The 16,196-nt window shown below is 41.1% G+C and overlaps 1 protein-coding gene across 1 annotated transcript; it reads left to right on the forward strand.

Annotated features, from left to right (window-relative positions):
- Window positions 1-174: 174 nt before the first annotated feature.
- On the forward strand, window positions 175-15,696 carry LOC119653233 (succinate--CoA ligase [GDP-forming] subunit beta, mitochondrial). Its single transcript, XM_038057822.1, has 4 exons — window positions 175-429; window positions 488-623; window positions 1,121-1,220; window positions 14,651-15,696. Exons 1-4 carry the CDS (start codon window positions 391-393, stop codon window positions 15,615-15,617), a joined length of 1,242 nt encoding a protein of 413 aa, XP_037913750.1. The 5' UTR covers window positions 175-390; the 3' UTR covers window positions 15,618-15,696.
- Window positions 15,697-16,196: the final 500 nt, after the last annotated feature.

Raw genomic sequence — 16,196 nt, forward strand, 5'->3', positions numbered from 1 at the left:
GCTTAATGAGAATTAGAATTCAGATTATTGATTGATATCAATTTTTGTACAAAGAATTGGCCTTTACAGTTTCGATGGCGGAAAACCATCCTGGTTTTTTTCTTTGTTTTGAGTTGTTATCATTATTTACTTTATATACTTGATATGTCATCTGCGTCGGGAGGGGTATCCCATTATCAGCTGGCGGGCTCGACAGACAATATTGAAGATTTATGTATCAGTCGAATTGCACGTCGGACCAGAGTGCCTTACTGGAGAGTTGTTATTCGGAATTTCTGGTGGATTATCTCCAGCATCTTGACGTGTCAAATTGTGGAGTAATAGTCTCACAACTATCCCCGCTGCCGCACTCAATAGAAGGAAGCGTGAGAAGATTCTAAATTCGTCAAAATGCTTTGCAGTCGATTGGCGAGGTTCACTTATCAGACGGTAATATCGTTTCCTTCACCTCAGTAGGAGTAGATTCAAAGGCGATCTCGTTTTACAGGCCCTCCGATCTCAGGTTCGCTACCTGAACCTTTTGGAGTATCAGAGTAAGGAGCTGCTGCAGGAGAATGGAGTGTCGATTCAAGCCTTCAAAGTGCTGGAGAGCAAAAAGGACGCTGATAAGTTGCAGGGATTCGGTGAGGCTTCTTGGTCAATTCTTCAGAGTATTATACAACACTGGGCGAGCCCATTTTGTCTCCCGTGAAGATTAAGTGAAAGACATGGCTGCGAGCAATAAATCATTCCGGCCGCATCACATCTTGTGCAATTTGCATTCGTTAACCTCAATCAAGGATGGACTTTAGCATTGCGCTTGCTAAAAATATGTCGCGAAGACTCAAATGCCTGCTTCGGTGAAGCAGGAATCTCGGATGTCCGATTATCACGATGATCCGATTGCCGCGTTATCTAACGCTTTACATTTCTCACTGATTACCATGTTTACTGATTTGTCCTGTGTTCGACACCCGCAAAAGCGTAGCGAACAAGCTTATCATTTTCATGATTGAAATTCAGAGTGAAAGCACCGTCGGCGGAACATCAGTGGAATCTACGGGGACGCACAGAAGCTTATGCTATCTCTGAAAACAAATGAAAGATGTAAATGTTAACCCTTTTCCTCTCCATTTCACAGACGTTCCAGAATATGTAGTCAAAGCGCAAATTCTTGCTGGCGGTCGCGGGAAGGGACACTTCGACAATGGATTCAAAGGCGGAGTTCACATCACAAAGAAGTGAGTACTCAGTTTTGACTCCTCAATTCTTTCGTTTTATAATAAAACTAGATGACTCGGCAGACGTTGTTTTGCCAAATAAATTATTTCTAGATAATTTCTAGTGTAGACAAAAAATAACTAACTTATTGAAAGTGTGTAAGGATGTGGTATATGCGTGAAATAGACATGGAGCGCTGTGAACGATGAGGGAAAATAAAAGTAACAAACGCCAAACACTATTATTTTTAAGTTATTATAATTTGTTTTCCTTAAAATGATATATCATTAATTAATTACGACAGTAACACTAACAAACAATGTCAATTTCTTAATGCTATAGCGTGAGCTATACTTTTTGTTAGCCCATCTTTAGCTAACACAAACAAACTGGATGGTTACGTATAACTGTCCGTGAGAAAAACATGGTGTGCTCAAATCTAAGCCACAAACAGACATCGTTTGGCCTTGGGATTTGTTGATAGTCATTGCAAATGCCAATCTAATCGGAAACTGAATACGTTTGAATTGAATTGGCACATCTGTAGGTATAATAGGAATCCGTGGTATTAATATATTTTCACTTTGGAACTTGCCATTTAAAATGCTGGCTTCGATAACGTCCTGGCAAATCCAGTGAGTTCAAAAATTCTGTGGGAAATTTACAGCTTCGCTGGCATCGCAAACTTTATCAATACATTTGTATGATAGCAAGTTCCCTGGCAACAACTGTTGTATCTTCAGATTTAAATTGTCAACGTCTACATTTTTTGTCGCTAAAATTGCTCTATCTGCAAGCCACTCATGATGTATGTACTGTGTGTGTACATCGGGAAATATTTGTTCAATGAGAGTATCTTCCGAATCAACGATTGTGCAGAAATCGGTCGCTAATTTTATGCATCCATCCGTCTATAGCAACTTTTCCATCACCGATATCTAAGAGTTGTTTTGAGAATGTTTGAGCGGATGGACCTTGAAGCATTTGAACGCGCATATTTACTTTCAGCTGTACTTTTTCAACATTATGCCACAATGAAGATGGGTTTAAGCAAGCGTTGATCAGCGTATGTTGAACGTGGAATGGCGGGAAGTGTTTGTACGTGTTGAGTGCTTTTGAGGTTATGTAAATCACTAATCGTGCAAAATACACTCAAAATTAATAATTTTATTATTATTAATAAAATAGGAATAATTAATAGTTAATATGAGAGGTATAGTGAGATAGCAAAATGATAATTGTAAACGTTACTACTACACTTGATGCATAAACAATAATGATGGCCGAAAACTGTGCAGGGAGTGAGAGAAGTCTTATTGTATGAGAGAAACAGGAGATCGGCTTCGGTCTCATCCCTACTCCGTGCTGTTTACTGGGAAGTGACACCGGTATAGTTTGGCAAATGAGTGTTGATCCAGTAAAAGCGCGGAAAATTTTAAAAACCTAGCACTGGTAACACTGAGTATATATCAGGAATAAACTATAATAGCAAAAACAAATATTTATTTTTATAAATAACAAAATTTAAGCTCAGGGAAATTTTAACAGGGAAATTCGAAATAGAGTGAAAAATAAGGGGTATGAAAAATAGATAGTAGGCGATTCTCAGACCTACTGAATATGCAGATAAAATTTCAAAAGAATCGGTCAAGCCGTTTGGAGGAGTATGGTAACTAACATTGTGACATGAGGATTTTATATATAAGATGAGAATTTATATATTAGATTGGTAAAAATGCGGCGGGTAAGGTTATAGTCTGAATTTTTAAAGCTTCCAAGTGTTAGAGTAATATTTAAGTTATGCATATACCCTTTCCCCGAAAAACATTTTTTAACTGTCATAAAATTGTTTGTTTGCTTTTGTCAGGGGGGGGGGGCGGGGTGTTTCAGGTTCTCCCGTATACTAGCTCCGCAGGACTTGCAATGAATTCCTCGCGACTGGCAGTCCGGAGACCAGAAATATTTCGCGGTGGCTAATTGCTTCATTGCCCGGATACCTGGGTGTGCTAAATCGTGAACGGCGTGAAATATTTCCTTACGGAAATCTGCCGAAATATATCGTCTTTATCCTTTGTCTGAGGTCTCGCATAAATACTGGACCTTAAGCCGAGGGTAGGAGTTGGTCCTTAGGTTCTAAGGAACTTGGTCATCCTTTTGCGCCTCTGCGTTTGCCGGAAAATGGTGCCGAGGATCGCGACCTCTGCAACATGTGACAAAGTGTCAGCAACTACGTTATCTTTTCCAGAATGTCGGAAGTGAACTAGCTGATAAAGCTAGGCTGTCAAAATTGGTGAGCAGACGCTTTGTCCAACTTCTGTTTCGAAGCAAAACTGGCTTATGGGCCGTGAACAGTCTGCCCAGTATGCCTTCAAGGAAATATTGGAAGCATTTAATTACGAGGTACGTGGCTCTCACAATCGTAAGTGCTGCAGTTCGGTTGAGCGGGGTTCTGTCGTTATGAGTAGAAGCTCAACGACTACCAGATTTGGTTAACTTTTTGTTGAAGGACAGCAAAATGGTCTTGCTGGGGGAGTGTCAGAAATGTAAATTCCACCAGCGGTTGCTTGGTAGTGTCAGAAATGTAAATTCCACCAGCGGTTGCTTGGTAGTGTCAAACGCGTGGATAGTTTCTTTTGATTGGGCAATCAGGTGAAAGTCTTTGGTCTTTCGCACAGATAAGTAGGCGTTAAGAATCAGATTGAGGTAGGCGGCATTAGGCGAGAAACGAAGGTAGAAATTTAACTTGTCCAAGAACCTTCTCAGAATTTTAACTGTGAAGTTCGAAATCGATTGCACTTTGACTGGGTGCGGTTGAATGCCTTCAGGGTTTATCAGGTGATCGAGGAATCTCACCTGCGGTTGTACAAATTTGCTTTGACAACCATGACTGACTTCAAGGAGTTGAAAAATGCACTTAGATGCTTTAAATATTCAGATTCAAAACATCATCCAAATATACGGAAGAAAATTTCATAGCACAGAGTGGACTCGAAGAGTGCGAAAGGTGTGCCATTTTCGGAATGATTTGATTTAGTTCTGTGATAGAGTGCGCAAAATCGTGGATGAGTGGAATGGATAATCGAGTTGGAATTGTCTGGGCTTTTAGACGTCGGTAATCACCACCAAGGCTACATTCGCCATTGGGTTTGGGGACCATGTGAATTGGTGAAGAGCAACAGCTGTCTGAAGACCTGCAAATACTCTGCTTAAGAAGTTCTTCGAATCTTTTCGCGCAATTGCGAGTTTCTATCGTACTAATGGCGCAACTAAGAAAGAATAGGGGAGCCAGTATTGTTGATGTGGTACTGAAAATCATGCTTAATTCGTCGAGAGAGACTACGTTCTTTTGTGATGTTGCCATATTTTTGAAGCAGTGTGTGTGTACATCGGCAACGTCTTCAAAAACGACGGAAAGAGTGTTGGACGGGCAGGTTGATTTTTCTGATAAGGAAGGTTTTAGATCGATGAGGGATATGTTGTGTACATCGGCAAACATACGGTGGTACCAGCATGTGCTAGTACTTGATGAAAATTCCGACGACTTAGTTCCCGATCGCCCTTTTCGAGAGGCGGAACTAGACCCCGATCTAGTCGTACCTCTCGAATGCAGAGCACCATATGCCTCTATCAATTTAAAAACGGTGGCTTTAGCTAACGCAGCTGCCACAGTCTGCTGCAGTTGAGTCACTTGGCTTGACTTGTCACGATGCACCCCATCAACCAGGGGTCACGCGTGGGCATCGTCGATTTTGTCTCCGATGGCGGCCAACGTGTCTAGAGACCGCAGGATATCCTGTGTGCTCTCGAGAAGTTTCCGTAGCACCAAAGACTCTAGCAGCTAGGTGCCGACTTTGCCATCACCCAAACGTTTCATTTCGCTGTCAGCTGGCTGAGCGCATTGTCATTATGTGTAAGCTCCGCCAGCAAGTGATTGTCTGTCTCACTTACTGACACGCGTTCTATGAGCTGGCCGTTCAGCCTCTTGTAGGAACAGTCCTCATCCAGCCCGAGGAGCGCGTAGTTAAACCTTGAAGCGTCCATTGTGACACCGACTAGAGCAAATTGTGTCTCGAGCTGGCGGAACCATGCTGCCGTGTTCTTTCTCCAAAGCGTTGGCAATCGTATTGCCACGATAGTTATTGAGGACCCTGCCACGGTTTTGCTTGTTGACATTTCACGCGAGGCGATCCAATTCAAACCGGCAAACAACACACAAAAGGAACAAGGGCTCGACAGAGTGAAGGAAAAGAGCTCTTGCGCCGTTCTTTGTCAGCTTTCCTTTTTATTATTATTATTTTTTTCTGTAATATATCGACGTCAATTTCAATTTTCTTTGAACAATGAACTTTGATATGTCTAGCGCAAATTTTATTTGTGTCTTTAGCTGGCGGCTGGGACTAAGAAAACGACAGCGATGTCGACATCGCTGATATTTGCTGCTTGTTAGAGGTGCACGAAGTGGGGTAGGTAATGTGATATTACATCACATAAAAAAAATGATATTTGAGTGTTATATCACTAACATGACCTTTCATTACAAAAAAAAGACCAGACGATATTATCTTATATTATTTATCGCTAAAGTAATATCCACTTTTTATTGCTTTGGTCCGCATTGTGTAGAATGCACGGCCATTAATTGTGAATGTCGTAAGCGTGAGCCTTTGGTTGATTCCTTGTAAATAATAAGCAATTCATGTCCTTTCATATTCTAGCAAGCTTAGGATAGTCAATCTAACCTGCTAAAATTATATAGCGTTAAGATTGGCATATTTTAAAATCTAGCAATTTGATGTTTACACTATATTTGCTTGACTTTTTTGGCTGTTGCAGTTGCAGTAAGCAAGCTAGAACTCCTTTCGAAACGGCTTATTATCTAAATTTCTGGTTGAAATTAGTAGTTGCAGCTAATGAAAACTAATGACGACAATTTTTTGGAGGTCATTCGCATTCTTCTCTAATTTTGATATCACACTTGGGGCAGGTTTCGAGGGTCCAACTGCCTCGTAGAAGGTATCCTTCTCCGACTCTGCAGTTTCCTCTCTAGGGGTGAGAACGTTTATGAGGCTTATATTTCTAAATTTGCTTCGCAAACGTAGAGTGCATAGCCTTTCGCTTATATTTTCAAAGCCGATAACAGCAGGTTTCATTTTTTGGCTGACTAAGAAACCTCCGAGCACTAGGTTTACTGGATGGGCGCTATAATATATGGTGTAGTGGCTCTTCTCTAGGAAACCGTTCCCTGTCTAGCGCATCTCTTGCAATGCTGTTACATCAGCGCTATATTGGGGCAGGGTATCGGCTAGCTGCTCCTACAGGGAGCGCACGTTCCATGAGAAAATGCCCAAATCGTTATTCCGTTGTCGTTGGCGGGTTCATCGTTCATCACACAGGGTTGTCACTCCTACCCGACCACCAACCTGGAGGACCAATTGATACATTTTGTCCCGTTTTTAGGTGCGGGAGACTCGCCTTCATCCTTCTCCGTCTGCAGTTTTTCATTAAGAAAGAACTCCCAGAGATCGCCACGTGGAGGTGGAGATAGGGTTTAGATCTGTTGGTGTTGATTCAGCAGGCGTTTCCCAGTTTTTATGCTCCATAGTGGGTACCAATCCACGTTTCACCCTGGGAGCTCTACTACCTTCTGATCGTCCGTGCTTCAGTACGATTTGCTGAAAATTTACTTTTTCTGCATCTCCTTCAACTTTTGAACGCTTTTGTGAAAGTATTCTGCTATATTTTTTAACTTTGCCAATTGTTGTAGATATTTTTGCTAAAATTGCTATACCGGCCTGAGCCAATAAATTCAAGGTATATACAAAACAACTGATTGGGCGCCACCTTCCTAAACGAACAGCTCCTAGGATATTAATTGCGTTATCGCTAACTACCGCAGTGATGGTATCTGTAATATACCATTGCAAATATTTTTTTTTAAAACTTCCGACAAGTTCAAGCTTGTGTGTTTTTCAAGGAATTCAAAATATCCTAACATCACGAAGCATAATTGTTTTCCTATTTACTTAAGGAGCTGTAATTACTTACTTATGTTACTTATGGATGTTCATAAATCCCGTTCAGCTAATCCTTTGGAGATTTATTCTCTGACCATTTCTAGCATCTAAAATTTTCTAGTACCCAGGATATAGCATTTCGACGAATTTCTTCTACTAATCGCAAAGGATGATTACTTTTAGCAATCATAAAGACAAGCTGCTCTTCCCTTTTTTCTATCCTTTTCATTAACATCGGTTAATTTAATACAAAATTGTCAAATCTAATACAAAATTGTCCGAAGGACAAATGCAATCAGATCAACACGGAAAATGTTAGATAAATTCGAACAGATTGAAGTGAAATCCGAACTCTCTGCGCTATAAAAAAGCAACAATGAGTCCCCCGATCTTGTTTGAAAATTGACGATAAGTTTTAGATTGACGGTGAAAGTTTAGGGCAAGCCCAGCCCGAAAGACGGGGGCGGATAGCTTCTGAGAATTTTTGAAAACTGTACGAAATCGAATGGCGAGCGCGTAAGGCTATGAGGGACGAACAATGACGACTGCGACAGTTGAGAAATTGGCACCGCAGTGACGGCAAAAACATTCGATTAATAAGTGCATTATGCTTGTCTCTGTGTAGTATTTAACGTTTGTCAGCTCGCGTGACGACCTCTCTCTCAGCCTGATACAATTATTTTTTCTTTCTTGTTGGTTTTTAATATAATTCATTTCCGATTTATCAATTTTTATATGAAACAAAGGATGTTTTGAAACTGTTACGAAATATGTTTGAATTTAATTGGTTTCCCGGTTCTGCCTTGCTGCATCGATTGCTTTGATTTCGTCCAGAGAGATATTGAGAGAGAAATATTTAGGATCCGTGTGGAAGGGCGACAGATTGGCGACGCAAATAAGAAAGCACGTTCTTGAAATTGAAATCCTTATCCAGTAATTTTGTTGACAAGTTTTAACTTGGGGCGGCTTCAACTACTGGCGGGAGGGTGGTTAGCAGCCCTTTTGATGCTAAACACCCTCCGACCCTTCATATATTGCACACTTTTTACAAAATTCACAATCCCAACTGGATAACAAATGATACACACGTGAGGACGCTACTCGAGGAACCTACTTTTTTGTTACTGAAATCCATAGAGAAAAATTGAAAAAAAAAACTGAATAAAAAACGAAAATGTAATTCAAAAAATTGAAAAAAATTTATTTCTGATGACAATTGCAATGTTTTTTTGAAAATGCATCAGATGAAAATAATCTTGGAAAAAGGCGGAAAATTTGAATTCGCAAAACTTTTAGAGAAACAACGGGGGCTTCAGAAGATTCTTGCTTAGACCCTAGGTTTCATCTGGGGGCGGAGTGATGTGGCGCGGCAGGATTCGCAGCATTCGAAATTTATTTCGAATGTTGCGAATGCGAACAAATAGATGGCGCGGAACTTTCCACTTTGTAGAGCTCGCCACGGGAGTGGAAGACTAGCGAGGAAAGTGTGCCATGAGTTAGGGGCAGAAAGAAACACATGAAGCGATATCATTCTCTTCTGCCTCTAACGTTTGGATAGTCGGTTATCATGCGGTGCAGTTTTTAATTAATTTAAACTCATTCATTAAAATTAATAAAGTCTAATTATTACATCTATCGAGTATTGATTGTAAAAACCTAGCCTATGCTCCGGCGTACCTAAAAATTGTGGTTTACAAAAAAATGGACTATTTTAGTTAAAGGGGTTTCTAGCCAATTACAAAAAATTATAGTAATATACTATTATTAACTTTACTTGAACAGATATCGGTATGGAAGGTATTTCGAAGCCCCGACACCATATAGTGGCAGCCTCCTGATTTTTTTTTCAGATTTTTGGGTTGGGTAGTTTCTGAGAATTGCCCCCTTAAAGAAATGATGACTCTCAATCCCTCGCACTCGCCGCCTTTCCAACAAATATCAAATCTAATACCGGCTTTGAAAAGTACTAACCGAGACCTTTAATTTGATACCCGACATGACTATATTTGACGAAAAACAAATTTTCACCCCCCTTTTGCATATATGCATATATATCTCTTAAATTCAACATAAAAGGATGTAACTCACTGTATGTGTGAGCGTTCACAGTTCCCACCTTTGTACCAAATTTGGTGTCAATCGCTTTAACCGTCTCCAAGAACAGTGCGCGTGACGGACAGACAGACAGTAAACCGATTTTAATAAGGTTTTGTGTTTACACAGTATTTTAAATATTTTCAAGCACAAAATTATTGTTATATACATGCAGTTTTGTTTTTATATACATGCAGTATTATCTCTTATTGCTATTTACATGCAGTACTAACGATACTGGAAGTCTGTCGATGACTGGAGCATGACCCGAGCCCCAAGGATAATATAGTCATTCTGACCAAATCAAGGAGGATTTGGCCCGCTTATAACAAAACCCGATCACGACAGCTCCGGTGCCAGACGCGTGCAAATGCGTACAAGGTTACCGTGGTCATGCCGTCAGGCTCGGAATACCCTACAATTCGCATTTCCGAAGCTGCGGAGCTGTGCGATTGCCCAGTTCTAGCTAGAGTCAGGCTACGGATACTGAGTAAACCATTCTTTGGGAGCCTTAGAGAGTTGCAGGGTGGGAGAGCTGCTTTCCTCAGTGAATGCTACGGGCTGGTGATGAAGATCTCAGCCGGCTGGACTCTGCCTCTCTGCTCCAGTTTGTGGCAACAAAACGGCGCACCACAGCGCTAATTGGGCTCCTCGGAGCGGCCATTGATACTTACCTACCTACCCTGCTGAAAGTTGAACGTTTCGGGTGTAAAGGTTTTGTGTTTATCTTGTGTGGGAGCAGTGGCAACTCATCAGATCACATATCTCCTCACTCAGGACTCCCAGCATCCTGAACAAAAAATTCACTTCAGCCTGGTTTAGGTCTGAACTTACGACGGATTTCACTTCAATATAATTCGCAGTAATGTTGTGCTTGCGATTATATATAAATGGAGCCATTACCGCCTGTTGCTACCTTCGGTCACACTACTCCCAGGGCAGAGGTGAGGCAGCGTCCGTTGAATTGATACCCCACATGACAATAAATTGTGAAAAAAATTTTACAACCTACTTTCACATGTATGGGGAGAACTCAATATAAGATGGCACCACTTGCTATATGCAAAGGAATTGACAAACCACATGTTCTCACCAAATTTTGTGACAATTTCCTTAACTGCTTCCGACAAAATCGGGTGTGACAAACAGACATTGAATCGATTCTAATAAGGTCTTGTTTTGCACAAAACCTTAAAAAGGGTATAAACTCATAAACTAAAGTGTAATGAACCCCGAAAGCAATGCGGTATGTAACAAAAATGGGATGAAATCATCCACGAGATTAATACCATCGAACAAACGATACGAGCCATATTACATAAATATCAATATAAATGAACAGAACTGATAGAAATTACGGATATACATATGCACCATAAACAAGGATTGCACCTTAGATAAGAAATGTGAAGTCCAATAGATAAGACCCTCACAATTTTTTAACTGCGCATATCATAAAAATCAAACGTGATATTGAGTTCGGCTGCCTTGCTTAACCCTATATTTGGTCTAGTATCAGCAACATATCACCAGCCGAACGATGACGTTATGGGTCAATTTTAGAATTAGAATTTGTATTCATATATTCACTTCCATCGGAAATAATTTTTCTAACCGAAAGCAGCCCAGAACAGTTCTAAGAAAACAAGTAACCATAACAAAAATAAATTCACAAGCGAGGTTCGGCAGCAGCATCAGTTCGGGGTCATCATCACCTCGGTACTCGACACTTGTGCTATGAAGAGCGGTGAGGCTTTGTAATTTGACATTACATTACAAAGCAGTAATGCGACGTTGGTAGGTGATGTGGTAACGCGGTGATGCTAAGTGATGGTAATGTGATATTACATTTTAAGGTGATATCATTTTTGTAATATTATCAAAGATCTTAACAGGGTGACCAAGCAACGCGTTTGTGCGCTGGATTAGAGTTGAAGTTCTTGTTGCCGAATGAGAAAATTATTAAAATGGAAGATGGTAGACGCAAGACGAGCAGACAGTTGAGTTATTTACTGATTCGTTGATTTTATCGCACTTCCCATTCACCGATTATCGATTGTTAATTGTGGAAGTTTTTTACTTTCGAATGATCTAATTTTTATGATATATCGTATTTTTGGCTTTTCTTGTTGACTAATATTGGAAGTCGGGGTCACCAATTGTTAAGAGTATTATTTTCGTTTCTCTAGCTTCCTTTCCTGGACTTGGAAAAACAACTTTTTACAGTTGTAAAATAAATGTGTTTCGAAGTCATAGCCGACTCGTTCACAATTGCGTGCGTTCGTCACATAAGTATCTCGCTACATCTCCAAAGCATGATGGAAAACTTTAATCTAGTCCACCTCCTGGGTTTTCGTATTATATCCAGGTTAGTTTTCTGAATTGTAGCAGAGTGTATGTGGAAAGGGCATACCTGTTCTCGCTTTGAGATATCGACATTCTTTCATAGGAAGTTGTTTATTTTTTTCCGAGTTGTCACAATATCGGCAGACGCTGGATTTTACATAATACTAGCACTACGTGCCAAACATTCAGGGTCGGACGATCCTACCTCATCATCATCATCAACGGCGCAACAACCGGTATCCGGTCTAGGCCTGCTTTAATAAGGAACGCCAGACATCCCGGTTTTGCGCCGAGGCCCACAATTCGATACCCCTAAAAGCTGTCTGGCGTCCTGATCTACGCCATCGCTCCATCTTAGGCAGGGTCTGCTTCGTCTTCTTTTTCTACCATAGATATTGCCCTTATAGACTTTCCGGGTGGGATTATCCTCATCCATACGGATTAAGTGACCCGCCCACCGTAATCTATTGAGCCGGATTTTATCCACAATCGAACGGTCATGGTATCGCTCATAGATTTCGTCATTGCGTAGGTTACGGAATGGTCCATCCTCATGTAGGGGGCCAAAAATTCTTCTCTCGAACGCGGCCAAGAGTTCGCAATTTTTCTTGCTAAGAACCCAAGTTTCCGAGGAATACATGAGGACTGGCAAGATCATAGTCTTGTACAGTAAGAGATTTGACTCTATGTGGAGACGTTTCGAGCGGAACAATTTTTGTAAGCTGAAATAGGTTCTGTTGGCTGACAACAACCGTGCGCGGATTTCATCATCGTAGCTGTTATCGATTGTGATTTTCGACCCTAGATAGGAGAAAGTGTCAGCGGTCTCAAAGTTGTATTCTCCTATCCTTATTCTTCTTCGTGTTTGACCAGTGCGGTTTGATGTTGTTGGTTGATTCATCTTCGGTGCTGACGTTGCCACCATATATTTTGTCTTGCCTTCATTGATGTGCAGCCCAAGATCTCCCCGCGATTGCCGCCTGCTCGATCTGGATGAACGCAGTTTGTACGTCTCGGGTGGTTCTTCCCATGATGTCGATATCGTCAGCCTAGGCCAGTAGTTGGGTGGACTTGAAGAGGATCGTACCTCTTTCATTTACCTCAGCATCATGGATCACTTTCTCGAGGGCCAGGTTAAAGAGGACGCATGATAGCGCATCCTCTTGTCGTAGACCGTTTTTGATGTCGAATGGTCTTGAGAGTGATCCTGCTGCTTTTATCTGGCCTCGCACATTGGTCAGGGTCAGCCTAGTCAGTCTTATTAATTTCGTCGGGATACCGAATTCTCTCATGGCCGTGTACAGTTTTACCCTGGCTATGCCATCATAGGCGGCTTTAAAGTCGATGAAAAGATGGTACAACTGATGTCCTGTACTTTTCTAGTTCACAGACTTGTTGGTTCTCCCAGGCTTCCCTTTTCCGTCTGTGAAGTCGCTTCTCCGCTCGACGGAGTTCGTGATAAGTCTCTGCGCGTGCCCGCGTTCTTTGAGAATGCAACATTACTCGGTATGCGGCATTCTTCCGTTCCATTGCTAGCTTACATTCATCGTCAAACCAGCCGTTCCGACTCCTTTTGCGGCTGGGGCCAAGTATGCTTGTGGCCGTATCCATGATAACGGACGATCCTACCTACGTCAAAAAAATAAAGGTTTTACCATTGGTTTCCGCTGTTAGGTTAATGGGAGAATACGTCGAGAACTCCCCGCAACATTGAGCACATTTGTAGAATGGTGTACCTCTGCACGGTTGAACCAGACAGTGTGAGAGTCCCAGAATATCAAAGGAAGCCATGAGGAATTTAGGTAAAATTCATGTATATAGCTCACAATATTATAGAAACTGTTAAGTTAAGTGTTAGTCAAGTTAAGTAAATTCAGTCCACAAGGCAGATTGCGCCGCATGCAAGAGATTTGCCTTTTCTTTACCGTAAAAATAAGCACGTAGCGTGTCCACTGGCCAGTGAGGTTGTGCCATAACGTCAACCACGCCCGTGCCTCTGATGCCAGGAGCTAGGCTCATCCGCTCCTCCACAGAATTTAAGTAATGCATTCAGCATTTGGACATGATAGTTCGTATCTGCAGCTGACTCTTTCCAGATGGACCGAGAAAGATCTGTATCGACTTGTCAATAGCCGACGCGAACGTACACAAGATATCGAACACTTCTGTTGCGTTAATGACAAGAACGGTACTTTGTTTACCAACCGACGAGTTGCGACGGATAAATGGCGAGAATATTTTGAGCGTATGTTAAGTGAAAAACACCGTGACTCAGTGAATTCTTTAATTTGGTTATTGAGGAAGGCAGAATACCATCTGACTGGCAAGAAATATGGAAAAATAAAGGCAGTCCAGCAGTATGTTCAAATTACCGTCCGATCCGGTTGCTATTCCATACCATTAAGACTTTTGAACGCATTCTTGACAGCTATATTCGGGGAATCCTTCAAATAACCGTGAATCACGCGGAGTTTTTCAAGAACTGCGGAATTACTGATGCAATACACACTACGAAATTTTTCAATTTTATTGGTCATCGCAATCTCCTCACCTCCTCCAAGTTTATTGCCATTCTTACTGGAAAGCTTTAAGCATTCATCAATTCATGTCTGCGTCATATGGTGGGTGTTCTAAAGATGAAGAGCTTCATCGGCATTCAGTGTTCAAGGCACATTAAGAAAGGGCGACAACTCTATTGCGGGTTATGCCGTCCAATGCAAGATTAAACACCTGGCACAGTACAGGCTTCTCTGGCAGCCCAGGAGGGAGGTGAAATACGGGTACGTTTCAGCAAATTGATAATGATGGGGTAAATGGCAACAACATTTTTCTATTTTCCATGACTTGGTTGGTGATTGTTCTAAAACTACCAACTAAATTGACCAGAGCGTCTGAAGTTAAGATGACACTTGATGAACATTTTATATTAACATTATATTTAATGCATATATTATATTTCTAAATGTGATTCTAATTTATATTTTTTTATTTTTCAGACCATCTGAAGTCATTGATCTAGTGGATAAGATGATTGGTCATCGTCTGATTACTAAACAAACGCCCAAGGAGGGAATTCCTGTGAGAAAAGTAATGGTAGCTAGGAGTGTTAATATTATTCGTGAAACATATCTCTGCATTCTGATGGACCGGCAGAGCAACGGACCCGTGCTGATCGCCTCACCAGCTGGTGGAGTTGATATTGAAGCCGTGGCTGAGAAAACCCCAGAACTCATCAAAACAGTTCCTATAGATATTAGCAAAGGCGTTTCAGGTGAACAATGTGTGGATATTGCAAAGTTTCTCGACTTCAAAGGGGATCTAGTTGAGAAGGCAGCAAGAGAAATTGAAAAATTATGGCAACTATTTGTAAAAGTTGATGCAGTGCAAATTGAAATTAATCCTCTCGCTGAAACATCAGACGGACAAGTGATTTCGGTCGATGCAAAGTTGAATTTCGATGATAATGCGCAGTTCCGCCAAAAACGCATATTCGAGTTAGAAGACGACACAGAGCTGGACCCCCGGGAAGTTGAAGCGGCGAAAAATAATCTTAATTATGTTGCAATGGATGGAAATATCGGATGCTTGGTGAATGGTGCTGGTTTGGCGATGGCTACTATGGATATAATTAAGTTAAACGGCGGAAACCCGGCCAATTTTCTGGATGTAGGAGGTGGCGTTAAGGAGGACCAAGTTTTAAAAGCGTTCCAAATTTTAACGTCTGATAGTAATGTGAAAGCGATCCTGGTGAATGTTTTCGGAGGTATTGTGAACTGTTCCACTATCGCTAAGGGTATCATCGGAGCATCGAAAACATTACAGCTTAAGGTTCCTTTAGTTGTACGTTTGGCAGGAACTAATGCCGAAGAGGCACGGAAACTTCTGGCCGAATCTGGGTTGCCAATTAAAACTGCTACTGATTTGGATGATGCGGCCAAGAAAGCTGTTGCTTCATTAAAATAATGTTAAAGTTTTGAAGACTATGTAAGAAGGGTACTGTAGGATATACATTTTTTTACAAATACAACTGGATTTACAGCTATATTTAGTATTTTCTTCTGAAGGAGGTTGGTGATTTATGGTCTTGTATAAAGTTTAGATATCCCACTATGATGGCAAGGTATTAACCCACTATAGTCTTTGTCGTTCAAAGTTCTTCCTTGCGTCTCGTTCTCCTTGCGTTATTATTTTTACTGCAGCAGTGAGCAATATCGTTTCATTAATTACGCTGTCCTTTTTAAAAATCTTCTTCTTTTTCCATTCTTTACGTAGACGACTCCAAATTAAAATTTAGATAATATAATACGCAAATTTTCTGTTCATGATCGAGGTTGATAAGGTCAGGATTGTCTGTATATATGAATTAGGAGCTGCTAATCAAGCTGCGCAATTTGCTAAATCCAACAGTTTGCAAACTGTAATGAGGTAATTTTGTAATCATATAGTATAGAAACAACATCCATGTACGTAGGTTCAAAGTGCTGATTTTTCTGTGCTCTTGGTACTATAGGTGGTGAATTGAGTCTTGCTGTTTTCAGGAGA

The sequence above is a fragment of the Hermetia illucens genome, chromosome 3 (assembly GCF_905115235.1).
Source record: "Hermetia illucens chromosome 3, iHerIll2.2.curated.20191125, whole genome shotgun sequence".
NCBI classification, from domain to species: domain Eukaryota; kingdom Metazoa; phylum Arthropoda; class Insecta; order Diptera; family Stratiomyidae; genus Hermetia; species Hermetia illucens.